The sequence below is a fragment of the Malaclemys terrapin genome, chromosome 3 (genome assembly GCF_027887155.1).
Source record: "Malaclemys terrapin pileata isolate rMalTer1 chromosome 3, rMalTer1.hap1, whole genome shotgun sequence".
NCBI lineage: Eukaryota > Metazoa > Chordata > Testudines > Emydidae > Malaclemys > Malaclemys terrapin.
The window spans coordinates 1,052,097-1,079,713 of NC_071507.1; the positions used below are offsets into that span (position 1 = coordinate 1,052,097).

General features: G+C 49.9%; 1 protein-coding gene across 1 annotated transcript; it reads right to left on the reverse strand.

Annotated features, from left to right (window-relative positions):
• Nucleotides 1-84: 84 nt before the first annotated feature.
• MAL (mal, T cell differentiation protein) lies at nucleotides 85-27,354 on the reverse strand. Its single transcript, XM_054023875.1, has 4 exons — nucleotides 27,085-27,354; nucleotides 5,406-5,573; nucleotides 2,591-2,728; nucleotides 85-1,842 (listed from the first exon to the last, which is right to left on the reverse strand). Exons 1-4 carry the CDS (start codon nucleotides 27,169-27,171, stop codon nucleotides 1,768-1,770), a joined length of 468 nt encoding a protein of 155 aa, XP_053879850.1. The 5' UTR covers nucleotides 27,172-27,354; the 3' UTR covers nucleotides 85-1,767.
• Between the last annotated feature and the right edge of the window lie 263 nt (nucleotides 27,355-27,617).

Sequence of the window (27,617 nt, forward strand, 5' to 3'; positions counted from 1 at the left end):
TTAATCATAACAGCACTAGTGTAATGGTGTTAAATTCTCTGCAGCGGTTATGAAAAGACGACACAGACAAAGATTTTTGGAAAATCCATATCAAACTTTTTTTTATTAGCTATGCAGTATTTGTAAATTTCAAAAGATTTTCTTTGTGAATTCTTCCTAATGAACAAACCAAACAATTTGTTTGAGAATAGTTTATTATCCCTTTTGCGGTGATCATTATTTTAAAGTTAGCCTACAGACTACACAGCACACCATCTAAATAATCTTCCCTCATCTGATTAAGACAACAGTAATTCCTTGGATGTATATTTTGCTCTCTTAACTCAAGAATATCCCTAAAGTTTGCAAAAATTCACATTGCCCCCCAGGGAAGCAGAATAGTTGTTCCTGTTTCTCATTGCAAAGTGAAGAGAACGTTTACAGTGACTGCCTGAAATACTGTTCTTTTACAACAGACGTTAAGGAAAACCCTTACGATGAATAAGTCCCAAGGCTGTGTTTCTATGTACCAGGAGATTTTGTACTAGGTCTGTTGCTGTCTGGATCAAGAAGAGAAAATATTTTGGTTCAAATATTCAAATTCAGGTGCTTAAAATTAAGCGCCCAAATACAGCTTCAGGTGTCTAACATTAGGCAGCTAAGTTTGAAAATGTGGCATGTATCTTTCAGAGCGTCAGGATTTTGAGTTGTTAGACCCTGTTCCTGCTTCCATTGAAGTCAGTGGCAATTGGCCTATTGGCATCAGGGTGTCAGAGCAGCACGTATACGTATTTGTGACCTTAAAAATGCTGACACAGCTTGAATTATTCTGTTCAACGTGGTGAATTTTACCAATTCGTGTATCTGCTTCTTCTCCATTCTCACTCCCAGTGTCGAGAAAATGACAGAACATGTCACTCGTTTTTCTGTCTGTCTTGCCCAAAGAGCCAACAGACACACTATCGCCTTTCTTTGACAGTTGCTGCAGAATATGGCCCTGATCCTGCAAGCAGATCCCTGCAGCTTTGCAGAGCCCCCATGAAGTCAGTAGAGGTCTGCATGGAGCTGAATGCCGGATCGGGGCCCCTTTGAGCTACTCTGCATGTGGTTTATGTAAAATTAAACAATCCCCAAGGAAGTAATCTGAAAGAGAGAGGAAGGCAAAGAGATGGGCCATGGTGAATGATGTCGTTATTTGTAGACCCCAGGAATGAATCAAGGTACTCAGTTGGGAGGCTTTCCTTTGAAAGTTTCATAGAGTTTGAGGCTAAAAGAGACCATTAGATCATCTAGTCTGACCTCCCTGAATTTCACAGGCCAGTTAATTTTCACCCAGATACCCCGATATTAAGCCCAAAGACTTGATTTAGACTAAAGCATTTCAGTCCTCAGGAGGCTAAACTGTTGAGACCAAAGTTCCACCAAAGCCCGAGGCTCCCTTCACTGGCAGGGGATTGAGAGATGCCCTTGATTCATTCCAACAGCTGGCCCAGTCCCAGGGAGATCGGACAAAACAGAGAGAAGTAAAGCAGGTTCCCAGTTCCCTACAACAAAACTGTGTCTGACTTAGAAGACACCAAAAAGAAACCATTTTGCTGAAAAATAGATATCTCCAGGCTGATTTTTTCTTCGTTGTCATGGTACCAAGTCCAAAGCAATGTATAGTAGTCTGTACATCAAAGTATACCAGTGTAAGATGAGCAATCATGTAACGACATATGCTTGGATCGTAACTGGGAAGGATGCTCAAGAGGAATTCCTTAAGGCTTAGGGGAAGCTTTGGAGGTTTTATGATGATTTCCATCTCAGCAGAGAGAACCCTTTATGGATCACGTACGTCAAGGTGGCTAAAAATGCAAATACCTACAATGGAAACAGCTGGAGTCAGCTACAGTTAATTGCTAAAGGATATTGTTTGCTTACACTGGATTTGCACTTTTATTTATGTTTGCCCATTCAGCAGTATTCGTATTAACCAGTACAGTACTTGGAGCCCAAAAGCAGTGACTCCATTCCAGAGTTGCTCAGGGTAAGATTTTCAAAGTCACCTAAGTGATTTAGAATCCAAGTGCCACTGAAAGTCACTTAGGCTCTGAAGTGCAGATGTCACTTTTGAAAATGGGGGTCAAGTTCTTGAGTCACTTAGGTGCTTTTGAATTGGTTTCCCTCATCCTCACAATACTAATTGTGAGTATCTCACAATAGGCGGGGTCTCAATCTCCGGTGGCGTCTCACACACTTTTCCCCTTTCTCAAATGGCTGCCATCTGCCATTTCTTTCAATGGGGCTGAACCAGGGGTGAAAGTAACTTACAGGTACTGCCGGAGTCCTGAGGGAGGCATGGCCTTATCCGGAAGAGGTGGGGCCTCTCAATATTTAAAGGTCCTGGGGCTGTGGCAGGGCCTTTAAAACAACCCGGGGCTCCCAGCTGCAGAGGTGGCTGGGAGCCCCGGGGCTCACGTGCAAATTAAAGGGCCCAGGGCTCCAGCCGCTGCTGAGCTCCGGGCCCTTTAAATCCCCACTGCAGTTCCAGCTGGGATTTAAAGGGCTCGGGGCTCCCCGCCAATACATTTTGTTCACCCCTCCACTGTGAAAGCTATTTGACACTTACCACTGCTGCAATGTCTTCCTGGTAAATTTTAAAGTGAGAGGCATTGTCGCTGTTGGTTTGGGCCCCAATGGTGGCAGTGGCTTGTAAAACAGCAGCACTCAGGTAAAACAGAGCAGCCACTGAATGATAGAAAGCATCCTAGAAAACAATAATAATTAACAATCATTTCCAGGAATGCCATTCAGGTCAGAGAGAGAAAAAGGTACTTGAATCAAACACACACACTCTTCCGGCAGCGTGATGAAAGCACACACAGCCCCACACAACTAGTTCATTTAACTTAAGACTCAGGCCAGAGTGGTTTGTGCAAATGTGATTCTGTCCAAGTCTGGCAGGTTGGCAAATAGATTTTGGCAGGAGCTGCACTGTAGCCCAGATCCTCAAAGATATTTAGGTGCCTAATTCCCAACGGGCCACTCCGAAAGGGAGTTAGGTGCCTGTATACTTTTGAGGATCTGGGTCTTTGCATCTCCACCTGTGATTCCATCTCCACTGATATCAGTGCCTCTTGTACGTGCTATAAGAAGTGTTGCAGGGGCCAACTGGCAGTGGGCAAATGGAAACCCATTTCTGCCACCATATGCTGGAAATTCTGATCTCACTAAGATGGTACTCTTTGTTCGGTGTTTGTACAGCACCTAGCACAGGAGGGCCTGGCCTGTGACTGGAACTCCTAGGTGCTACAGTAATACAAACAATAAGTAAGAGAGCAGACAGGGGGACTCAAGGCAAAATCCCCAATTTTCCACAGGGTTGTGGTATATGGAGGCTGTTCTCCCCCACGTTACGCCTGTGTGGAAGGCCACTCGGAGCAGGCCTCATTGCAAGGGAGCTGAGCTCCCAGTTACCGCAGGCCATGCCCTTCCGCTGAGACAACAAACAATAAAACCACCAATCCCAGTTGTACCACATCTCTGCCACTGTAGCCACGCTGCCTGCCCTGGGCACTGTGGTGGGGGCAGCGTGCGGAGCCTCCATGGCCGCCCCAGCACCTAAGGGTTGCAGAGACCTGGCGGTCGCTTCCGGGAGCCACGCGGCACTAGGGCAGGTAGGGAGCCTGCCTTAGCCCCGGGCCCCCACTGCGCCGCTGACCGGACTTTTAATGACCAGAGCCATCAGGGTCCCTTTTCGACCGGGTGTTCCAGTCAAAAACCAGACACCTGGCAACCCTAAGTGAAGGCCCAGTGATCCCAGGGAGGAGCAGAGCAGTTACATCCCCACCTGGCACTGTCTTGAATGGTACAAGGGCCTGGCGAACATGCTGCTCCGTGTGCCAGGGCCCCCGGAGGGCATGGCCAGTCAGTACGGGGCTATGGCAGGAGGGGCAGGGCCCCAGAGCCCAGGAGCCATCTTGTCCTCTTCCACCAATGACTCCTGAGGAGACTGGCTCCACCCTGCTCAGCTCGCCATCATGGAGGACCTCTTCGTCCCACCTCCCAAGACACTGGAGGAATGTTCCAGTGGAGAGGGAGGGAGGGAGGGAAATTTGGGATTCTTAGATTTTCTAGGGCACTCCTGAACCGTCATGTCTGAGCCCCTCACAACACCCCTGAGAGGGAGGGAAGTAGCTTTCCTGTTTAAACAGATGGGGAGACTGAGGCAAAGAGATTTGCCTGAGGTCATTCAGGGAGTCTGTAGCAGACCGAGAAACAGAACTCGGGTCAGGACAGAGCAATAATCGGAATTGCCATCCCATGGGAAGTTCTGATATTTCAACTCCCCCTCTCCCCGCTGAATTGGGACAAAGATGAAATATTGAAATTTTCCCCAGAACAAGTTTTCAAAACATTTCATTTTGGAAACAGTGAAAAGTTGCATTTCAGTTTGTTGAATTGACCCCTAAACATTTCACTTCAAGTCAGTTCAACATTAAACTGCATTGCCTCATGGGAGTTGTAGTTTGGGCATCTCAGGCCTCCATTCTCCCCAATGGGCTGAGCTCCCCAGCCATACTTCATCCTCCATGATGCACCTGAACCCATGTGTCTCACATGGTGTGCGCCATGGGGCTCCGTCAGAGTAGAACCGGTGTTGCACCATGGGAGGTGTGGTCCAGCCAGGGAGATCCGCCCATAAGCGAATGGGGACATGAGCAGTTTGAATTACAGTTCCCATAGGGCAATGGCATCCCCATTGGGAATGCAGTTTAGTGGTGAATTGACCCAAAGCAAAAATATTTTGTTTTGATTTTCCTGAAAGAAAATTGAAAAGTTTCAGCAAATTCAAAATCATCTTGTGGAAAATTTTAATTTTGCAAAAACTATTTCCCGTGAAAATAATTAACAGAACATTCCCAACCAGCTGTAACTCTGATCTTCCAAGTCCTGTGCCAACATCTAGTGCATAAGAACATCCTTTCCCTGCATGTGGCGCTATAGCTTATCAATGGCTGACATCTCAGAGGGGGCAGAAGGCTCGCCGGAAAGAAAGGGCTTTGGAGGAGAAGAGGGAAGGGAGGTACATCAGGAGGGGTGTGGACTACAGTCCCTTCCTGGGGCTATAGTGAAATGCAAAACACAGCTTTGCTAATTGCTCATCAGAACAGATGCAATATGCACAACTGCTGGGCTTCCTGCGCCAGCAGCAACGGAGGCTGCTTATTCTGGATTCAGGGCCTGATAGCAGCTTTTGATAATCCTGCAATGGCACAGTGAGAGGCATATAAACCCAGTCTGCCAACACACATGCTTAACTTCACTTGACACCAATGAATAGTCCCATTGATTCAAGTACATGCCTAAGTGTTGGCTGGATCAGGGCCACAGTGCTCAGACTGTATGTGTCAGTGAGCTATACAAAGACAAGATCAGCTTACCACTGCGATCCAAGGAGATTTTCCACCATGAGCGCCACAGAAATAGAGGCACATGAGAAGAGTTGAAAATGTGAAGCAGAACACGGAGACAAACATAACCCAGCCTTGCAGTAATGGAGAAGCTACCCTGGTTGAGGCCACCAGGATCCAGACAAGGCCTCCAAAGACCTACAAGAAATAAGCAAAAGGGAGAGAGAACAGAATAATTCAGATTTCGTATCTTCCATCATTATGTGTCATGTTATGATCTCAAAAGACATAAGTCCATTGGTCTCAACCTGAAAGCTGTACATCAAGATTGCCTTCTTTCCCCAAGAAACTAATAGGGATATTAATTTAACAAACCCCGTCTTAATAAAATACAGCAGTTCCACACCTAGATTTCCCTTCTTCTCAGTCAATTCACAAGGCAGCAATCATCTAGTTCTGCAATTTATTGTCGTATGGGGGGGCAAATCGCCATCTCATACGTGAATACAGGCAGTCCTCAGACTTATAACACAATTGGTTCCTTACAATTGCGTCGTAAGTCGGAACGTTGTAACTCGGAACCGCAACTATTCCATTGTGGGATGAGCGTCGTAAACTCAAAACCTATAGTCGTAAGTTGATTCAGGGTGTCAATCTAGAAGCGTTGTAAGTGCAATTTGACTTAAATCGAACGTCATAAGTCTGAGGACTGCCTGTATTTAATAGCCCCAAAACAAAACACTTATGAGGGGAAGTGTTTCCTCCATGGAGTCCAACACTCAGACATAATAGTAGAGAAATTTTGCACAACCCAACTGCTACCTCTGGCCAAAGTTTGCTTAATTTTCCATTTTTAATGACATTTGTTGTTGAAAATTAGATTTTCTGTTAACAAAATAAATTCCAATGAAAAATTGTGTCTGCATCTTGGGGGGTTGTTGACCAGCAACTGGGCTCAACACTGCATTTGTTGAAATGTAAATAAGTAAATAAATAAGTAAACAAACAAAACATTTTTAACCCTTCCTGTGATATTGGTACTGGTTTTCTAGCTAGCTGTGCAGCTGCCATTGGTGTGCACATAGGCACTGTAAGTGCACTTGCAACAATAGACACACAGCTTTACATTGGCTCCTGGCTCTCCTGCTTTAACAATGTGGCTCTTAGAGTCAAAGGGCTGGAAGGGACCTCGAGAGGTCAGCTAGTCCAGTCCCCTGCACTCAAGGCAGGACTAATTATTAACTAGACCATCCCTGACAGGTGTTTGTCCAGTCTGCTCTTAAAAATCCCCAATGATGGAGATTCCACAACCTCCCTAGGCAATTTATTCCAGTGCTAAACCACCCTGACAGGAAGTTTTTCCTAATGTCCAACCTAAATCACCCTTGCTGCAATTTAAGCCCATTGCTTCTTGTCCTATCCTCAGAGGTTAAAGAGAACAATTTTTCTCCCTCCTCCTTTTATGTACTTGAAAATTGTTATCACATCCCCTCTCGGTCTTCTCTTCTCCAGACTAAACAAACCCAATTTTTTCAATCTTCCCTCATAGGTCATGTTTTCTAGAACTTTAATCATTTTTGTTGCTCTTCTCTGGACTCTCTCCAGTTTGTCCACATCTTTCCTGAAATGTGGCGCCCAGAACTGGATACAATACTCCAGTTGAGGCCTAATCAGCGTGGAATAGAGCGGAAGAATTACTTCTCGTGTCTTGCTTACATCACTCCTGCTAATACAGCTCAGAAGGGTTTGGCTACACAAGGATTTACTGTGCACTAACTTTAGGCTGTGTGCACTGACGGGTGTCTCTACACTGCACTTAGACACTCGTGGCTGGCCCATGCCAGCTGACTCAGGGGCACAGGGCTTGGGCCAAGGGGCTGTTTAATTGCGGTGTAGACATTCAGGCAGAAGCCTGAGCTCTGGGACCCCATGATGGGGGTGGGTCCCAGGCAGGGCCAGTGCTACCATTAAGACAAACTAGGCAGTTGCCTAGGGCGCCAAGATTTGGGGGCACCAAAAAGCGGTGCACCCAATTTTTTTTTTTTTACAGCGTTCCTGGGCTGAGCTGTCGGCGGCGCGCTGACACGTGCGGCTCAGACTCCCTCTCCCAGTGCAGCGGCCGCTCCATGCAATTATTGTCATTGCCGGCGGGGGCGGCGTGCTTGTGGAGGGGGCATAGCAGAGGTGCGCTGGGGTGGGGAGGCGCCTCAGGACGGGGAAGCTACCGCAGGGCTGCGGGGCGCGAAACTTCCTTGCACTGGCCCTGGTCCCAGGCTCCAAGCTGAGCCTGGCTGTCTCTACAGCAATTAGAGAAACAAGGTGGGGAGATCAGACCTTTTATTGGACCAACTTCTGTTGGTGAGCGAGCTTGCCTGGGACCAGTATGGCTACAACACTGCATGCTGCACTGCAGCTAAACCGCCCCATAGCCTGAGCCCAAGTCAGCAGGCATGGGCCCGCTGCCGGTGTCTAACTGCAGCGTAGACACATCCAACTTGGCTTTCATACACACCGTACAATTCTTAATGCGTTCCAATGGGCCAGTGAATACTCTTCAATCCACTTTGAAAGTGAAGTGAGTGTGACACACCGTACCTCAGAATGACACCCTGTAGCCCCCACAGATGTCATACAAAGCATGCCATGTAAGGTATCAGATGAAAGGTCATGATCTGCTGAAACCTGCTTGTCTGTCCAAATATGTATATCGTTAGGGTGTATACAGTTATGAGATTGTGCTGTATGATTGTTAGTGAAATATGCTGCAAGTTTGCTAGTGACACATGAAGGATCCCTGCCCAACGGGGTGTTGACCACCCATTAATCAACCTTGTGACTCAGCCATGCAAGCATCACACAACGGGAATTGCTCAGTCATTGTGACATGGGGACTGATTGTTCACTGTGACTCAGCAAAGCCCACCAGGACGTGCCTCACTAGTGTCTGCCAGGCACATGGGCCAAGGGTGTAAAACAAGGGACAATAGCATCATGTCTTCACCTTTCTCCTTCCCCACCTACACTGGACACAACCAGGATCCTGAGAAGACAAAGGTCATCTGAGGAGACTGGTCCAGGCTCAGGGGGAAGCCTGTGCAGTAAGGACTGTAACATCCAGTGAGGTGAGAACATTGATCTAAATACTGCCTCGTGTAATAATATTTAAGATTAACTGTGTGCTTATTTTTATGTTCTTTGGTAGCCATCTCTGTCCTTTTATGTCAACCATTTATAATCACTTAAAACCTGTCTGCCTGTAGTTAATAAACCTGCTTTATATTTTACCTAAAACAGTGTGTTTTGCTTGAAGTGCTTGGGAATTCTCAGATCAGATTACAAAGGCTAAATGTCCTCTCCACATTGAGGGAGGGGTGGACTGGGTAATAAATTTATACTGGTCAGGCTTCTGAGCAGGGCAGAATAGTACAGCTCTGGGGTCCTAGGCTGGGGAGCTGCGGGGAACTGGCTGGAAACTCTCCATTGTTGGTTCATGAGTGGCCGGGAGAAGCATTTATGTAACTCAGCTGGGTGTGTCCCCGCCTGTGGATGGCTGTGTAAGTGCAGGACCTGGAGAGGTTTGTAGCTTGTCACAGCATCACAGTGGGAGAGGGAGCCCAGGTCAGAGGAACAGAGGGCTCAGTGGTACCCCAGTTCCAGGTTGCACCCCAGGGATCCCATCACAGTAAGTTCATTGTATATTGACGTTCGTGCGCGCACACTGCTTATCCACATAAGCTTAGCAGGCCTCTGATGGCTATCCCACAATGCTTTCCATGCTGCCAGGAACAACCTGTCGGTTTACTTGTGTGTCCTCCAGTGCTCTGGGGTTACGCTGCACTGACGTGCCCTCCCTGTTTAAATGTACGCACAGAGAACCCTGTGTCTGAGCCACTCCCGTCCTTTAGGTGGGTCTTTACTCCTCACTTCTAATCCTCACCCATGTTAAGGGTCGCTCCAACCTCATCTGACAATCAGTCAGGGGCTTGTTCACCTGCACATCTACCAATGTGATATATGCCATCATGTGCCAGCAATGCCCCTCTGCCATGTACATTGGCCAAACCGGACAGTGTCTACGCAAAAGAATTAATGGACACAAATCTGACATCAGGAATCATAATACTCAAAAACCAGTGGGAGAACACTTCAACCTGTCTGGTCATTCAGTGACAGACCTGCGGGTGGCTATATTACAACAGAAAAACTTCAAAAACAGACTCCAATGAGAGACTGCTGAGCTGGAATTGATATGCAAACTAGACACAATCAACAAAGGATTGAATAAGGACTGGGAATGGCTGAACCATTACAAACATTGAATCTATCTCCCCTTGTAAGTATTCTCACACTTCTTATCAACTTGTCTGTACTGGGCTATCACTTCAAAAGTTTTTTTTTTTCTCTTACTTAATTGGCCTCTCAGAGTTGGTAAGACAACTCCCACCTGTTCATGCTCTCTGTATGTGTGTATATATATCTCCTCAATATATGTTCCATTCTATATGCATCCGAAGAAGTGGGCTGTAGTCCATGAAAGCTTATGCTCTAATAAATTTGTTGGTCTCTAAGGTGCCACAAGTACTCCTGTTCTTTTTGCGGATACAGACTAACACGGCTGCTATTCTGAAACCTGACGTTCTGAGATGCTTTTATTTATTCCCAGCTTTGTCCTGGGAAGGGAACACATTTCTTTGGCTAGTCTCAAAAGGCCCAATAGTTCGACACATTGAGAGAACCCACTGGATGGAAGCATTGTGCAAGTCCAGAATCAATCCAGCATGTATGTTCACATGAATGAGGTCTTCTGCAAACCCCGGAGGAAACATTTTCTGGTTCTCACCCAACTTAGTGACCAACTTCGAAGCCTATTGATGCAAGAGACACACTAAGCACTATGTAGAAGTATTTTTACTCTTCCCTATCCCTCCTGGAGATTAACAGCTGCATGCCTCTTTCATGAACTTAGAATATACACGTTTATTAGTAGGTCTAACAACAAACCAGGCAGCAATCACAACACAGTTGCACAAATAGGGTCTGAATTTGCTTGGGCAGTTGCTGGACTCTGCAGACGATCCATGACTCGCTGGCAGCGAGGGGCTGTGGAGATCCCCAAGAATCGGTAGGTGCTCGGTTGAAACCCAGCGCAGTGTGGAATGGGAGGTTAAAAAAAAAAAAAAAAACCTGTTCCAGGTATCGTTTTCTGAAATTCTTCACCATAAGTAGGTAACATGAGCCCACACACCGGGAGAGAGGGACCTAGTTTACTCTGTTAAAGCAAAGAGCAGGACAGCCTGATGAATAGCCCCTCCAATTATCTGTCAAGTATGGGAAAGGATAATGAGCCCAGAGCCCTGCTATTTCCCCCAAAGCCTCAGGTACTGTTGTCAAACACTTCAGACAGCTGTTCCAACATCTCTTAGCACCATTCACAGCCATTAGCAATGGAAGAGTGGCTGCTGGCTGCCTAATGTCACTTCTCCTCTCTCAGGCAGGCAGAATTCTGCCCCACAAATCAAGCCTCACCCACTTCACCTGTTGTAAGAGTGTCTGATTTGAGAGGTCATGAAAGCCGCTGCTAAGTGCCTTGTTCACCTCCCTCCCTCCCACACATTTCTGTTCCCGAGTTCCCATACCATTTTTTAGCTTGACATTGAAATAAGCAAACAAAAAAGAAAAGAATGCAGCCCCTCCGGCACAATGCTGAGCTCTCATGGCCTGGCAAGCTGCAGCAGAGGGCCTCTCGGGAGGAGGGGGGAGTTTGGGGGGTTGATTTTTACCCCTGAAGTTTTGAGAACGTTCTGTTCTGGACAAGCGGGGAACACGACGCGGCCAGGCTCTCTTGCATCCAGACCTCTGGGGGGGGGTCTAACCAGCCTGCCCCTTTCCAGGCCTGCCATCAATAACACTCTTAGCACGACGCATTTGAGAGGAAGTGGGACACTTCTCTCACACTTATTTGAGGAGCGCTCTTAAAGGACTGAGCCCTGACTGTCCATGACATGCTGCTCTCTAGAAGGCCTGGCCACAGTCCCCTCTAGTGACTGGCCTGTACCGAATACAGGAACCTCCACCTCAGGTCCTACGGATTTTGCTTTTAGTGCTCAGGGTCTTAAATTAACCCCTTCCCACTCTTCTCATACAGAGATCTCACAGCACTGTACAAAGGCCAGTATCACTACCCCCATTTTATAGATGAAATTGAGGCACAGGGTAGTGAAGTGACTTGCGAGTCACCCAGCAGCAGAGCTGGGAATGGAGCCAGTCCAGTGCTCTCTCCACTGGTCGATACAGCCTCCCCTGCTGAGGGCGATGTCTGTCTCCCCACCGCTGACTGCGGGGATATAGCTGTACGCTGCTGTGTGACCTGGGCAAGTCACTTCTGTTTCCCCTCCTGCTCGCTCCCTCCCTGTCTGTCGGGTCTGTGAGCTCGTTGGGGCACAACCGGTCCCTCAACCTTATGCCTGTGCAGCACCTAGTGCGATGAGGCCCCAGTGCCAACCAAGGCCTCCGGGCACTAATGTACTGGAATAATTGCAATCTACAGAGACCGCCTGCCACACACAGCAGCTCAGCAAGGGAACTTGGCAAACAATTAAATTACCATCCTGAAAAAGGGTTTGAACAGAACAGGTGCAGGGATGTGGTGATTTTATTTCACCTTGCATGGATAATATTGACCAGAACATGGCCTGGTCCAGCAAGCTGATCCACAAGGCAAGATCCTTGTACCCCGGTGGAGCTGAGAGCAGGATCAGACCTATGAAAAGACAATGTGGTAAGTGAGGTCGTCCCCTTTGAGCAGTCTGAGGTTCTGCGTTTGTACAGCCTCTAGCCCAATGGGTCCTCGGTCACACTTGTGTTCCTAGGCACTACAAATCGTCAGCATCCACGGCCGTTTAATGGTTCCCTTCCTAGATGACACCGCTTCGAGTCTGAAACAGAGGTGTGAGTTCTCGGGAGAACCTCCCCACCTTTACTTACGAATTGTGAGGGTAACGCAGAGAGCAGCGCACTGGGAACACCTGCGTGTGTCTGTCATGTTGCAGCATTTTGTAACTAACAAAACCCCACGCTGCCCATGTGCCCCAAGCACACAGCGCTTCATGCACTTGGAATCCAGAGCTCCACAGATGAGGCCTCCAGTGAAATATGAGAACGGCCACATTGGGTCAGACCAAACATCCATCTAGCCCAGTATCCTGTCTTCCGACAGTGGCCAATGCCAGGTGCCCCAGAGGGAATGAACAGAACAGAACAGGACAATTATGGAGTGATTCATCCCCTGTCGCCCATTCCCAGCTTTGGGCAAACAGAGGCTAGGGACACCATCCCTGCCCATCCTGGCTAATAGCCACTGATGGACCTGTCCTCCATGAATTTATCGAGTTCTTTTTTGAACTCTGTTATAGCCTTGACCTTCGCAACATCCTCTGGCAAGGAGTTCCACAGGTTGACTGTGCACTGTGTGAAGAAATACTTCCTTTTGTTTGTTTTAAACCTGCTGCCTATTAATTTCATTTGGTGGCCCCTAGTTCTTGTGTTATGAGAAGGAGTAAATAACACTTCCTTATTTACTTTCTTCACCCCAGTCATGATTTTATAGACCTGTATCATATCTCCCCTTAGTCATCTCTTTTCCAAGCCGAAGAGTCCCAGTCTTACTAATCTCTCCTCATATGGAAGCTGTTCCATGCCCCTAATCATTTTTGTTGCCTTTCTCTGTACTTTTTCCAATTCTAATATATCTTTTTTGAGATGGGGCGACCACATCTGTACGCAGTATTCAAGATATCAGGGGGTAGCCGTGTTAGTCTGTATCTACAAAAACAACAAAGAATCTAAGGTGCCACCAGATTCTTTGTTGTTTTAGTATTCAAGATGTGGGTGTACCATGGATTTATATAGAGGCAATAGGACTTCCACCTGGCTCCCCAGGCAGGCAGCTAGCTGGAGTGATCAGTAAAAGAAAGGCTGTGTTAGGAGAGTAAACAGACAGCGGGCAGAGGAATGTGGCCTCCCCTGGAGGCAGCCCCATTATGCTGATGTGGTATCACATTCCCTTCCCTGAGAGGCTCCCTTCACCTTCCCCCATCTGAGTCAATGCAACAGCAAACAGCTGAAGCTGCCTTTGCCTGGGTTTTCCACATAGCTCAAAGCTGTCAGGGGCTCATCAGTGCTGATGGACCATAGCTAAAGGAGCAGCCTTTTGGGTCAGCCAAGCCCCCAGAGCCGGCTGTATGAACCGGACCCGCTGGAGCCTGCAGCCTTAGGCTGGAAGTCCCAGGAGGAAAGGCTAGAGAGGGTGGCCTGTCTGCTCTCAGCCAGAAGTGCCACCAGAGCCGCCTTTCTTGGGGCATCTCAGTCCTCCCAGGCACGCCTAGGACCTGGAAGAGACTCTCCCCCGGACCCCAGGGAGGATGGAAATCAGAACAGCTCCCCTGAAGGCCGTGACATCGATGCAGCCGCTGGGGAGCCGGCTCCCCAGAGCTGACCTAGGAATGCCGTTTGGTTCAGTTCCAGCAGTGCGTGACGGTGAGGCGTGTTCCCTGCCAGCCTTGCCCTCCCAGCTCCTGCCTCAGCACCATAACAACCTCACGCAGCCACCCGCTCCGGAGTGCGGCAGCCGGTCTGTTAACTCCCCCAGCCCTAAGGTAGCCAGATTTCTGAAACCGCCAGAGAACAACAACAGTCTCTATTGCCCCAGCCAGCAACAAAGCCACTAGCACGTCAGGGGAGCTCCAGCAATTACTCTCAGTGCTAGAGACGCTTGGAGCCAGAGATACCAGTCTGGAAACACAGCTAGATGTGGTGACTGCACAGACACCCTCCAGCCAAACACACACAATCAGGGGCTAGTGTGGGAACATCTCCCCTCCCCTCGTTATGGGAGTGCCATGACTTTCGCTGCTGGGAAGTCAGACCGGTCCCTCAGGCCTGCTCTACACACAAGTTGTACCACTTGAACTATCCCAGTGTAGTTGGAGCAGTTCGACCCCCTGGCGTGGGCACAGTTGTCCCAGTATAAAGGTTCTTATCCCAGGATAGCTGTATGGGAAGGGGAGTCGCGGAGCTGCAGCCACACTACGGTTTAGAAGTAGCTCGGTAAAAAGCCCACACCTGAACGGTGTGTCGAGTAGTGTACAAGGGAACAGGCCATATGTGATTATTGCTGGCGGGTTCCCCAAGCCCCGTAGGGAATTCGGAGCACAAATCCCACAGACTCGTTTCCCATCAGCACTTTTGAAAATATGGCCCTGGACAATGGCTGTAAAGGCTACAGAGAGAATCCAGCTTCTGCTCATTACAGCGCCGGATTCCAGAAAGCTGTGTGCCCTTTAGCTGCTTCTTCTGAGGACTGGTCAGCGAATTCTAGCCCCATCCTCTGGATCCGATTTCCCGTCTCTGCTTTCTCAGGGAAGAGAGTTCTAGTGTGCTCCTGCTGAGGTATCAGACTTTGCCAGTGTCCCACTAGCTGTCTGGCCAGCAAAATGCAGCAAGGAACACAAGATGGGACTGTTGCTTAGACTGCAGGCTAAGTCCTGGAAATACAGGTTTTCTTTTTCAGCCAGTCAGTTCACATTGCTGCATCCAATAATTAGCTCGTCAGTGGGGAAAGTCCCTCCTATGTTGTGGGTTAACAATTCTGTTGCAAACTTCTTTTGTTGCTCTTTTGTTACTAGTAGGGCACTTTGGGATTTGTAGCCATTCCTTGACGACTGTTTTTACAGTTCTGCAAATACACTTGTAAAACCAACACTTCCTTTGCAAACAGAGACAAGGAGTTGGAAGCGCGGCCCGTTGTTCTCCAGAACCTGTGTGAGGGCAGGTGTCCCAGGGTGCCTTGTTTGCGTCTTTTCCCTCCTCTCTCAAAGGCGCTGGCACCATGTCACCAGCTGCTGTGAGTTACACAGCGGTGGGTGTTCCCGAGGCTGCGGTACAAAAGCAAGCCAGGAGCCTAGGCAGTGGCGGAGAGCAGTGCCTGGACTCCAGCCAGATAGAATCACAGAGTCCAAGGCCAGCAGGGTCCACCAGACCGCCAGTGTCACACAGCCAGGGAGCCTCCCCCGGCCCAGACCTTGCTTGCGGGGGTCTTTCAGAAAGAGATGCAAAGTTGGGTGGTTCGGACTGCGCCAGAGCCCGGCTGAGAAATCCCCTCCACTCCCCATTGGGCCCAGAGCACTGACTTCATTAGCGGAAACAGGGTTTGCTCTTACCTAAGGGACCGCGGTTACTCTGCGCACACAGCCCCTCGCAGGCTCCTTTCTCTCCTGCCAGCTCCCATTCATGCTTCACCGGCACTGAGCCATGAACCAACAGTGGGCGATGCCCAGGTTAAATGGTTTTATTCCAAACTGCCTCCTACACAGTCGAGTTCCCCTGACATCCTGCTCCCCTGCATCCAGTTCCCACTTCTCCCTGACCATCGGGCCATGCCCTGAGCCCAGACCTTCCTCCCCTCCCTCCATAGCCAGACCCCCGCAGCCCCGTCAGTGCCCCAGCACACGTCCCCTTCGTCCTGTCCCTCCATCCAGGGTGCAGAGGCCAAGGGCAGGGTACAGTGAAGGGGGAACTGACCCTGGCTTGGTGCTAGGGCTGGCACAGGGGCCAAGGGGAGCCAGCCTCACCACCTTAGTAAATGGATCCCAGCATGGCTCTGGCCTAGGGTACGGCTGCCCAGCCTTGCGCCACCAGCTGCTCTTGCCTGGTGGGATTTCCTGGGAGTGGTTGATAGCTGGTCACATCTTGTCTCACCCAGGAGCGGTGCCAGGGTTTTTGGCGCCCTAGGCGGGGGTCCTTCCGCGCTCCTGGTCTTCAGGGCACTTCGGCTCCTTCAGGAGTGAAGGACCCGCCGCCGAAGACCCGGAGCGTGGAAGGACCCTCCCCGCCCTGCCGCCGAATTGCCACCCCCCCCCCCAAATCCTGGTGCCCTAGGCAACCGCCTAGGTTGCCTAAATGGAAGCGCCGGCCCTGATCTCACCTCCAGTCTTCCCTGAATACCTCCTGTTCTCACTCCTCTCCACCGCTCTCCCGGCTCCTCTCCTCCCCCAAACCTTCCCCGGCTCATGGCCTAACTACCTCCACTCAATAGGCAACAGGTTTCACCAACAGGCTGGAGTGAGAAACTTTCCCCAGGCTGGTTTGTGGTGCCTACTCCCTGCCTAGATAACAGGGATCCTCCCTTCCTCGTGCTCCCTACACTCACTTGTCGTCTCGCCTGAAGCGCCACGGCAGATGCCTCAGGGAAAGATCCTGGCCCTTCCCGTATGTGCAGCACCCGGCACCGTGACCGGGACCTCTGGGGGCCCGTTCCAAGAACGGGAGGAGTCAGGAAAATGTATCGCTGCGAGAGCTGGGCGAACAACGGTTTTTCTGCTCACCAGCAAGTCTGAAAAATCGGGGGTGGGGGTGGGGTTGAACTGAAAACAAAACGTTTGTGACTTGAAAAGTTTAAAAAAAAAAAAATAGTTGCTCAACCCAAATTGTTTTGGTTCCATTTCAAGCATTTTAATGTTTTTGATTAAAAGCGTTTTTGAAACAAAGACATTTTAAATCAAAAAAACAAAACATTTTGTTTAAAAAAACCCCAACCATTGACATGTGGTGATTTGGGGGGAATTTTATTAGTTTTTTGCCCCTCCCCCCCCCCACCAAATTTGGCAAATTCAGCACAAATCTGTGAAACATTTCAAGGCCACTGAAGCTGCCTGTTTCACGGTAAATAAGTTTCATATGGAGAGTTTCACCCAGCGGGGGTGACCAGATGGAAAGTGTGAAAAATTGTGACGGGGGGGTAATAGGAGCCTAGATAAGAAAAAGCCCCAAATATCAGGACTGTCCCTATAAAATCGGGACACCTGGTCACCCTACACCCAGCACTGATCGCTATTCTTATGCTCAACAGCTCTGCCCCCGCACTTTCACTACCCCCATCAGGAACTCCTCCTTCCCCTGCCGAAGGCTAGAGAGCCGAGTTCAAAACGGGCGTTGCTGCTCCTCGGGGTCACTGCTCTCCCAGCCACAGGGCCAGGTGGGGCCCAGCTTTGGACCCCCTTGATGCTACTCTAAAGGCTGGTCTACACTGGGGGAGGGGGGGGCGGGAAAATCAATCTAAGATACGGAACTTCAGCAGTATCTTGGATCGAATTACCTGGGGTCCACACGGCGCGGGATCGACGGCCGCGGCTCCCCCGTCGACTGCGCTACCGCCGCTCGCTCTGGTGGAGTTCCGGAGTTGACGGTGAGCGCGTTCGGGGATCGATATAGCGCGTCTTAACGAGACGCGCTATATCGATCCCGGATAAATCGATTGCTACCTGCCGATATGGCGGGTAGTGAAGACGTACCCTAAGCAGCAAAAGCAAACCAGCTTTTCTCTCTGCCGTTGTCTGCAGCTGAAAGTGTTTCCAGCCCATCTGAGCTGCGCCGGGTACACCCCCCGTCCGTGTCACCTGGGTTTGTTTTCAGCACGGCTCAGCCATGCGTCCATGGCTGCTGCCCAGGCTACATGCTATGTACACGTGTGCTAGCTGGAACAGGTGTGCAGGAACAGGGGCCTCACCCCCCCCACCCCCAGGGTAGCCCTCGCCTAAGTGACTCACTTAAAGTCACACAGCGAGTCAGTAGCAGAACAGGGCACTGAACCCAGGTCTGAGCCTAGGGTGACCAGATGTCCCGATTTTATAGGGACAGTCCCTATATTCAGGGCTTAGTCTTATATAGGCACCTGTTACCCCTCATCCCGATTGTTCACACTTGCTATCGGGTCACCCTATCTGAGCCCCAGGCCAGCACCCTAACCCTGGACTGTTCTTCCTCCCCTGCCTGAAACCCAAGCTCCTGGAGTGAGCCAGGCCTCACAGGGCTCAGGCTAGACTTTTACGGTTTAGTCTCAGCCACTGTAGCCTCCAGCCCTTCTTTTCCAGTTGCATTTGCTTCTCCTACCCCACCCAACTCTCCTCTGGGCACTGGCAGCAAAGTGAAACTTACTCGATCCACATCTCTGATCCTTCCTGGGGTAACATCGCGGGAATGTAGGTTGCAAATTCCAAAGGAGCCTAAAGGGAGTTAGGCCCCAAACTCCTGGCACCTAACTCCCTTAGGAAATCCCAACCTTCTCACATTTCACTTTGCTACCTCAGCAGCGAGGAGGTGCAAGGAGAACGTGAGAACAGCTCAGGAGGTTTTTGCTGCTCTTCTCTGCCTTTGGAGTCTGCTACTTCGTGCTACTTCTCCACTCTGGCTGCACCTTCTTTTCCTGCATAGCTGACGCGCCACACAGATCGGCGCTTGGTGGGCTGGGAAGAAGGTGGCACCCAGGTGGGGAAACATCCAAGCTCTCTCTGTGGCACTCAGCCTGGGGGGTAGTTAAACAGAACGCCCAAAGCCAGGCTTGGGGGCGTGGGGCCGTGCAGATGAAAGTGACAATATTTACGCAAACCCTGAGGAAGCTGGCCCACAGAGTGTCACGGGGCCGGATGATACTCTTTCAAATCAAGCAGTCATGCAGCTAAAATTTCCCCACACCTTTCTTTGGAAGTGTTTCCTCTAACAGCACTCTCATCATTTGTGATGAGGGTCCTGACAGCTTTGTTGTGTTTCTGTAGCTACAAAAAAAGTGTGTGGGGGGGGGGGGGGGGAAGAGGAGGAGGGGGGAAGTGTTCCCTTAGTAATCCAAAATGATGATAATAAAACCCAGCGATCACACGGGATGTAACAACTCAGGGCAGCTGACTTCGTGCCAGCACCAGAATCAAATCAAACTGTCCTCAGCCAGATTCACAAAGCTCATTGGAAGGACCAGTTTGGCAGAGGCCAACAGCCTGTCGCAATGAGAGCACAAGGGTCTGCCAAGATGGATCCACTTGCAGGAGGGGGCCACCGTCTGAGCAAAACCTCCTCTGGCAGGTTGCATCAGAGTGATGTTAAAAAGCAGAGAAAACACCCAACCTGCAGCACATTCCGGTCTGGTTTCCTCAGGGCGTCTGCTTTGAGCTGGAGGGGCTAGAGGGGCCCCTGATAACTTTGATCAAGCTAGCGCACTGCAAGCAGAGGGCAGCCAGCACGGCACGAGCAGCAGGAAACCAAAATGGCAGGTTCATGCTCAGGGCGGCCTGCCCCTGCTGCCGCTCACAGCACTGCAGCTTGCGTTCGATGTGTAGCGCTATCAGAGCTGGCCCAGGTACGTCTCCTCGAGCTGGAAATTACCTCTCCAGCTTGAAGCGCAGACATACTCTACGTGGCCTTGCTATCACAGCTTGTCTGGAAAGCTCTGAACATCGAATATCTGACTAGAATTAGGGTTCAGAGTAGCAGCAATGTTAGTCTATATCCACAAAAAGAATAGGAGTACTTGTGGCACCTTGGAGATATTTTTGCTGGTGCATAAGAGGAAACTGATGTTTACTGGCATTTAACGATAAAAATCTAACCCTTCCAAGACTAATTCTAGTCAAAAGAATAGGATTACTTGTGACACCTTGGAGACTAACAAATTTATTGTAGCATAAGCTTTTTAAATAAATTTGTTAGTCTCCAAGGTGTCACAAGTACTCCTATTCTTTTGACTAGAATTAGTCTTGGAAGGGTTAGATTTTTATCGTTAAATGCCAGTAAACATCAGTTTCCTCTTACGCACCAGCAAAAATATCTCCATCGATAATCATCAAAATTTACAGACAGGCAAAGTAAGCAAAATGCTGCTTGAGAACGTAGTGTTTGATTTAGGGATATTTACTTTGTATACTTAGACATGGGATGTTGCCAATTTGTGTTTTAATGGTTATAAAGCTTTAACTTTTATAAGGTCAACATCTATCGGCATTAAATAAATATCTGACCTCCCCGTTGTCCGGCCCCCAGAGCTTCCCGCAACCGTGAAAATTTTAATTGATAAAAATGGGGGGGGGAAAATGATTCAAAAATAGATATCTGTGGAAATGATAAAAAAAATCGAATTCTGCCAAGTCTAACCATCATTAAAATAGTTGTCAACACAACACATTCTGAATTTCCCAAATGGTAAAACCAGGTGTCCTGATCATGTTAGCTCATCTCAGGACCTTTTGCCATAATAATGGATGCATAAATGCTTCAAATGTCGATGTTTTCCCCTGATAAAAGCAGTTGCTATATCAACCCAAGAAAGACAATTTCAGTTTTAACATTGTATTGGGTAACTCTTATCTTTTAATCAAAATTTTGTTACCAATGCATGACTCCCCCTAAGTACACAGCTGGGAGCGATAATATGTCCATAGGAATTTTCAGCACAATTGATATCTACAATTATCTGATTGTTGGCATGAGAACACCTTCCGGCTAATAGGGCCTAGGAATAGCTAACAACTCGCAAGCCAGTGCTATTGCCTGAGTGTTACCCAAGCTTTGGGGGCCTGTGTCTCCATTGCCTTTCCACTTGCGTGGTCGTTACCCATGCAAAAGGAGATGGAGTCAGGCCCTTGCAAATCAGGAGACTGACTTAATCATTTTCCTTTCTGCTGCGCCAAACCCTGGTGCATTCTGTTCACAAGGGATTCAGCAACTTTCTGCAGCTGTTTGTGTTCACCAGAGTTTGCACTTTGTGCTCACTGAGTTCTAGCAAACAGGGAAACAAACTCAGGGCAGCACGTAACCGACAGTATCAAGTTTGGGCTGGTTTCGGGGCAGGATTAGGCTGCACAATCTGCAGTGGCAATAATAAGGGAAGGGAAGTGGTAATACCACGGAGGCCAGGTGGGTGACACTGTGAATCCGCCTGCCCAGCGTGCGGCAGATGAGCAGGTTGGAGGCGTGGGTTGTATCCAATGGAGCGCTGTCCAGGATCAGCCCAACAGGGAAGGGGCTGCGTGTCTGGTGTGCGGAGGATGTGGAAAGTCAGGGGCGCTGTTTGGGTTCCCAGCTGCAGCGGTGACAGAATCAGTTACTAATTCTGGCACAGGCAGGGGACAGACAACAGTTAATCGCCAGGGCTGAGGAGCAAAGGGCTGGACCTGCCCCTGGCGACTGTTTCAATCTACTTTAACTAGCACCTACCTGAATCCCTGGCCTCTAGCTCTGGGAGGCCCAGCTCCCCAGCGGGCGTGAGACACCTCTCCTGTGGGGCAGGGGGTGTAGGGACAGGATAACCCTGGGGACGCAGAGGGCTGTCCCCACCCTCCCAGGGAAGAGCAGTCCTTCCCTCTGGCTCTGGGGCTAAAGGCAGACAGGGCCGGATACATGAGGGGGGAGGAGACCCAGTGCCCAGCAGAATTTGGGGCCTGGATTCTGACACTGGCTTTCCCCGAGGATAGCAGCAGCCTCCCAGGTCTGCCTGTTGCGAGAGGACAGGGCCTGACAAGTGCTGGGCACCATGTGGGGCTGCAATCCCCACACACACACACTTCTCCCCTGGAGTCAGGGGCAATGGGCGACATCCTGGCTTTACAGAGGCCAATGAGAAATTGGTCATGGGTGTCAGTGGGGTCCAGATTTTATGCAGAGCTGGCAGGATGGGGGAGGGACACTGACCCACCCCTCAAACAGCAGTGGGGGGCACCATGAAGACCGCATGGGACAGGAGCCCCTACAGCCAGCTTCCACCCCCACAGCCTCTCTGGCCTCAGGGCTTGTGACTGGATTGCATTTCTCGCCTGCCGACAGAAGGGAACTTGTGCTGGGGAGGGACGGTGCGGGGAAGGGGAACAAGGCGCATGAGGTGTGGTCCGAGGAGCTGGGGCAAGGATTACAGATGGGGAAAGGTATCAGTGTAACCTGGGGTTTGACAACCTGCTGCAAGCCACGCGGAGGAGTGAAGCGAGTCTGGGCCAGAGGGACGAGCTGGGGTACAGATGTACGTGGTGCTGGTCACTTTGTCTGTCGGATCCCTCCCTGTCTGCCTCTTGCACGCCTGCTTCTGCTCCAGTTTGCACCACTGTAATCCCACTGACTGAGGGGAGCGGCTCCTGCTTTGCACCCGCGTTCGCAGGGCACAGACAGCCCCAGGCTCGCTACACCAAATACAGCCACAGGGCCCGTGACGGTATTTAGCCTCCCTCTGAATAGGTCCATACTATTTTTGTTCAAGGTTTTTTTTTTGTTTGTTTTTTTAGTAGTTCCATTGCAAGCTGTTTCATTCTTCACACTCATCTCATGTTTCACGTCAACAATCACAGCCAGCTACATACCTTTGCATCACCCCCCTATGGCCAGGTTTCATTGGCTTCTTTTCATTCTCTGTCTAAACATTAGAATTAGGGTTGCTCAAAATAACAAGGACATTTCGTGAACACTTTCTGAAATGTTTCCCATTTATTTTTAGAATTTCAAAATTCTAAACATTTTGGCCAGCTCTAGTTCCAACAGCGAGCGAGCGCTCACCAAACAGATCACTTTCAAGCTAAAGCTTTGAACAAACAGTATGTATGAAGCAAGGTGCATTTCAATAACAGAACATTTGCTCTGCTTCTTGTCCAGTGACATTTTTGAAAGCAGATTTTCAGTGCGCTGCACACAGTGTATTTCCCCTGCCAGTTTTCTCTTCCTTTATCCCATGCTCGGAGTCGCACGTGGACCAGAGATCCCCAATGGGTGTAAATCACTGCCAGTCCAATGAAATCTTTAGAATTACACTGATTTACAGCAGCTAAGGATTTGGCCCTGTGTCCTGCCAAACACTGGGAGTAGCACTCTGCACTCCTGCCCACATCAACTGGGTGTTCCCCAACTGAACAGACCTGCCTGGCTAAATCCTTCCTACTCGGCGGGACCCCTCTGAAGAAGTGACCCTCTTGCTCAAGAATTCTATTGAGAAAAACTAACTGTTCTCAAATCCATGCTGGAGCAAGGAACGGAACTGGTTCGATCTGTTTAAATTGCAATGCATTGATCCAACATGCCATCTAGAATATCGATTGGCCAGGTACCAAATGAAGTCACGGTCCGTATCCGTCTCCTCCCCATATCTGCTTGCTAAACGATCATCTTCCAAAGGGACGAGTGCCAGGAGAACTCCTCCTCCCAGCTAGTGGGGTGCGTGTGCTGCACAAAAGCAGCAGCAGCACGTATGTCGCTGGCAAAGGGGAGCTGGATTTCTGATCTCCCCTCAGAGAGATTTTTGGGTGGATCCTAAGAGCCACTGTGGAAGAAGAGAACGGCCCCTCCTCATCCTGTCCAGCTCTCCATCCACTTGTCCCCTCCTCTCCAGCCCTTGTTCACTATCACACTCCCCAGCCTTCTGTCAACTGGGTGGAAATTATTCTGCTTCCCAGGAGCTGCAGGACCCGTCCTGTTATCTCAGGGGCGCTGGGCACCACCTGCAGTTCCTTTAGTCTCACTATCTCCAGGGCTGTTCTCAGGTGGCTTATCAGTTTGTTCAATGGCGGAGGGAAGTGGGCATAATAAACCCTCTGAGCTGTTCAGTGGTCTGACTGTTTGGTCTCCCACGGATAGTGGGCCAAGGTACCTGGGTGGCCAGGCCTAGTCAGGGGGCAGATTTCAAGCCCTGGGGGGGAGCAGTGTTTTTCCCTGCAGCTTATCCTTTCTGGGAAGGGAGGTTGCACTCCGTTCCCAGAGCCAGGCTTTGGGCTACACAGAAGGGACACATTCCTGCCACTCCCCCAGGCCCCACTCTAGTGAGGCCCCATCAGAAGGCCGCCCCCGCTGAGCGAGACCCAGGTGCAGAGCCCGCACACCTGACCTGGCCGATGGATGCGGTCGGACATGTCTGTCACTGGGGTGGCTCCTCGCTGTCCCGCTGCTACAGCTCCTGACTTACACCCTTCCCCCTTCGGCACTCTGCTAGTGTAATGCCGACAGACCCCAGTCGTCGTCGGGCAGGATCGAACCTGGGACCGCTGGAGCTTAGTGCATGAGCCTCTGCCACATGAGCTAAAAGCCAACTGGCAGTTAGCTAAGGCTGTAGCAGACTCATTTTCTCTAAGTGGTCTCGGTGCCACTAGATGGGCCAGATACCACACCCAGGAGGTGTGTGGGTTACACTCTCTCTCTTTTCCGGGTGGCTGCTGCCAAGGTGGGGGGACCCGGTTCCCACAGGACTGCGCTAGGGTCATTGCGGGAGCGAAAGGGAGTCTATTGGGTGGCCTCCGAGAGGCTGCTGCATGGGGGGGGGCTGTAGAAAGGCCCCCACAAACCTGTTGTGTCCCTCTCTGGGAAGGAGAGACGCCATTGCTTCGGGGGCGGGGGGGAGGGATACACGAGGCCAGTGGAGATCTCCATCTGCTGCCTCCTCACTGGGGGGCGGGGGGGAAGAACATCCTCCCCCCATCCGGGTACCCCTGCTTACTGACCCCATGACGGGACTGGACTCCACCATGGGGCACAGAGGCACCACCACAGGCCCACTCCTGGACCTTGGAGCCTGAGGCTGGTCAGACACCCTCCTCCTCCTCCTAGCGTGACATCCACCCAGGTGCAGGGGGGTAGCCAACGCCTTGGCACCATCTGATGGCTACAGAACCACCGAAGGCCACAGCCCCCTACAGATTCCTCTCTGCTTCTTACTGTGAGTGAGTGTCATGGTGCAGACCACCCCTAGGATGGGCCCTACAGCCAGCAAGCTGGTGAATTCGGAGTCCTTGCCCGTAGCTAGGCTTTCTTGCTAGTTACACAGGGACGCCACGTGCTGGCTCAGAATTTGCCCCAAGGGGTCAGAGTCGCGGGATCCATGGGGATGAAGGGGCTGCATGCGAGGGGACAGTGATGTCCTAGAGACGCAGACCAGGCTCAGGGAAGTGGGTGGAAGCACAGGATGGACATGGCAGAGGGGGGGGGGACTGGGTCAGAGCAGCATTGCTGTGAGCTCATTGTCTGCTGCTACAACTCCTGCAGGGCTGCTCAGAGCCGCAGGCTGAGATGTGGGTCTGAGCGTGAATATTCTACGGCAGTCACAGATCTCGGTGATACTAGGGCCCCGATTCTGCAGACGGCTCCAAGCTGCTTGGAGGGAGCCAGCTGCAGCATCAGTGCTTAGACATTTGTCCTGTAGAGCCAGGCCTGAAAAGCACCGAGCCCTCCCACTCCTGAAGGCCTTACTGGGAGCAAAGGGTGCTGTGTAACTCACAGGGGGCTGTAAGAGCTCAAAGGTATTGAGACCCTGGATGTCCATTAATCTCAGTGGGAATTAGGAACCTAAATTGATCTGAGCCTGAGCATTGGGCAGGATCAGGCCCTATGTGACCTAACGATCCTGAGCTATCATTGTTTAGACAGCACAATGTAAATGCTAGTTTCACTTGTTCAGTTACATTTTTCAAACAAATGTGTTACCAGCAACATAACATTATCTCCTGGTTTCCTGTTGTTTTAAAACTGCACAGAGCAGGGGGCAGGGCAGGGGAGATTGGGAGAGGAAGGAGCCTCTGCCCTGGGAGACCTTGAACAAATCCCTTAAACCGTTCAGGCGATGTCTTGGACCCACTGAAGCCAATGGGACCAGCAGTCTTTCACCCTGGGAACCAGTTTGCCCACCGGTCACATCGAGAGCTGGTCAGAATTTCACCCCCCCCCCCCCCCCCCTTGTGAGAAACTTCAGCTTTTCACTGGAAAACTGAAAAGTTTTGGCCCAAAAACTGCCACCAAAAAAAAAAACCAAACAAACAAACAAACCAAGCAAACAAAGGTAATTTTGCAATTTTTATCTGAATTATTGGTTATTGGCTAGAAAAAAAATCTGAGATTTTTTTGTTTGTTTTATAAATTTTTTAGAGGAAAACAAATATTCTCTGCAAAAATTTTCATTTTGTCAAAGCTCCACTTTTCTGTCGAAAAACAGGTTCGATGGAAAAATTTTCAGGCGGCCTTAGTTATATCTTTAATGTTTGTTAAATACCTGGAGAGTCACTATCATTTTCTGAATATTACAGTGGGAGGTTACATAATAGGCCTAATTCTTTGTCCTTGTGCCTATTCATCCGATACCGTCTTTAATCCCATGATCTCATACTACTACTCAAACATCATAAAATGCCATACAGTTGTTTTTACCACCTTCGATGTGTTGTATCTTGTAGTGCTGTGTCTGCCAGGGTTCATGCCAACCCTTCATTGGAAAGTCTAAACTTAGCCAGACTTTTACAACATTCCACATATTATGTATACAGTCAAAATTCACTCGTTTAAAAAGGCCTCCAAATTTGCAGCCGAGTTAGATTTTGGCTGCCCCTCGGAAAGCTTGTACTGTGCATGTATCAATAGCTGAATTGCCGTCACAGACAACAGGCTTCATTTAGCCTATTTAACATTTTATCTTCTGCAGTGCTGCCAACACTTATCCAAATGCATTGATCAGGAAATTGGGCACAGGTAGAGGCTGAGATTATGAAATTTGCCTAGGAGATTTGGCTGTCCAATTGCCATTAATGCTGTGGAAATCTCAGCCGTGAAGTCCCCACTCTTTTCTCCACTGTCCCAGTTATGATGGTCTCACTTAGAAAGTTTGAAAAACTCTGTCCACAACTGCACCCCTGAATTCATGCCCCCAGCTGTATCCTGCAAGGAGCACAGTGAGCATGGGGGGGGGGGGGAAAGGAGGGAAATTGTACACTGCCACAGTGCAGAGGTGTGAGCCAGAGGTGCACAGCACCCTACCAGCACATGGCTTAAACACTGTACTTTACACAGAAACCTGCAACACAAAGCCACTGGGCACCTTCACAACCATTGCTCTGGTTCTAAAAATTCAATAAAAAAAAAAAAAAAAGCCCAAACTTACAAATTCGGGGATAAAGAGGAGATCAGGAAATGTCGACAGGACCGAGAAGCCGGTAGGCAAGGAGACTGCAGCAGCTGCTGACGACATCTTTGTCCTTTCAACTGCACCACCTGAGACACACTGGTTCTTGCAACTGGAAGGGGCTTTCAAATGCAGCCTCCTCTCCTCCCTCCCTGAGGCAGGTGAACTCTTGACTGATCAGATGGTTGAATGCGACCTGCCTAGAGGGAAGGAGCTAACATAGGTGCGGCCAGCTAATTTAACGGACTTGCCTGTTGTGTTTATAAGCCCTGGGAGGAGACTGCAGAGCGTTAGATTTTAACTTTCCCCCAGCGTCATTAGATACACGTCATTAGAGCTCCTGGGCCAGGCAGAGTGAATAGTAGAGACCCGCTGGCCCAGACGCTGCTGCCTGAGCTAGCACTCAAAGGATGGGGCCCAGATCCTCAGCTGGGGTAGAGCAGTGTCATTCCATTGACATCAGTAGAGCTATGCTGATTTACACCCACGATGGACCTGGCCTGGCTTTTGGC

Excerpts from the sequence above, each read along its gene's own strand:
- MAL (XM_054023875.1), bottom strand. The coding sequence starts at position 27,171 with ATGTCGTCAGCAGCTGCTGCAGTCTCCTTGCCTACCGGCTTCTCGGTC. Across the intron at positions 5,574-27,084 it reads TCCTCTTTATCCCCGAATTT|GTCTTTGGAGGCCTTGTCTG; the intron begins GTAAGTTTGGGC and ends TATTTCTTGTAG. Across the intron at positions 2,729-5,405 it reads AATCTCCTTGGATCGCAGTG|GATGCTTTCTATCATTCAGT; the intron begins GTAAGCTGATCT and ends ATTGTTTTCTAG.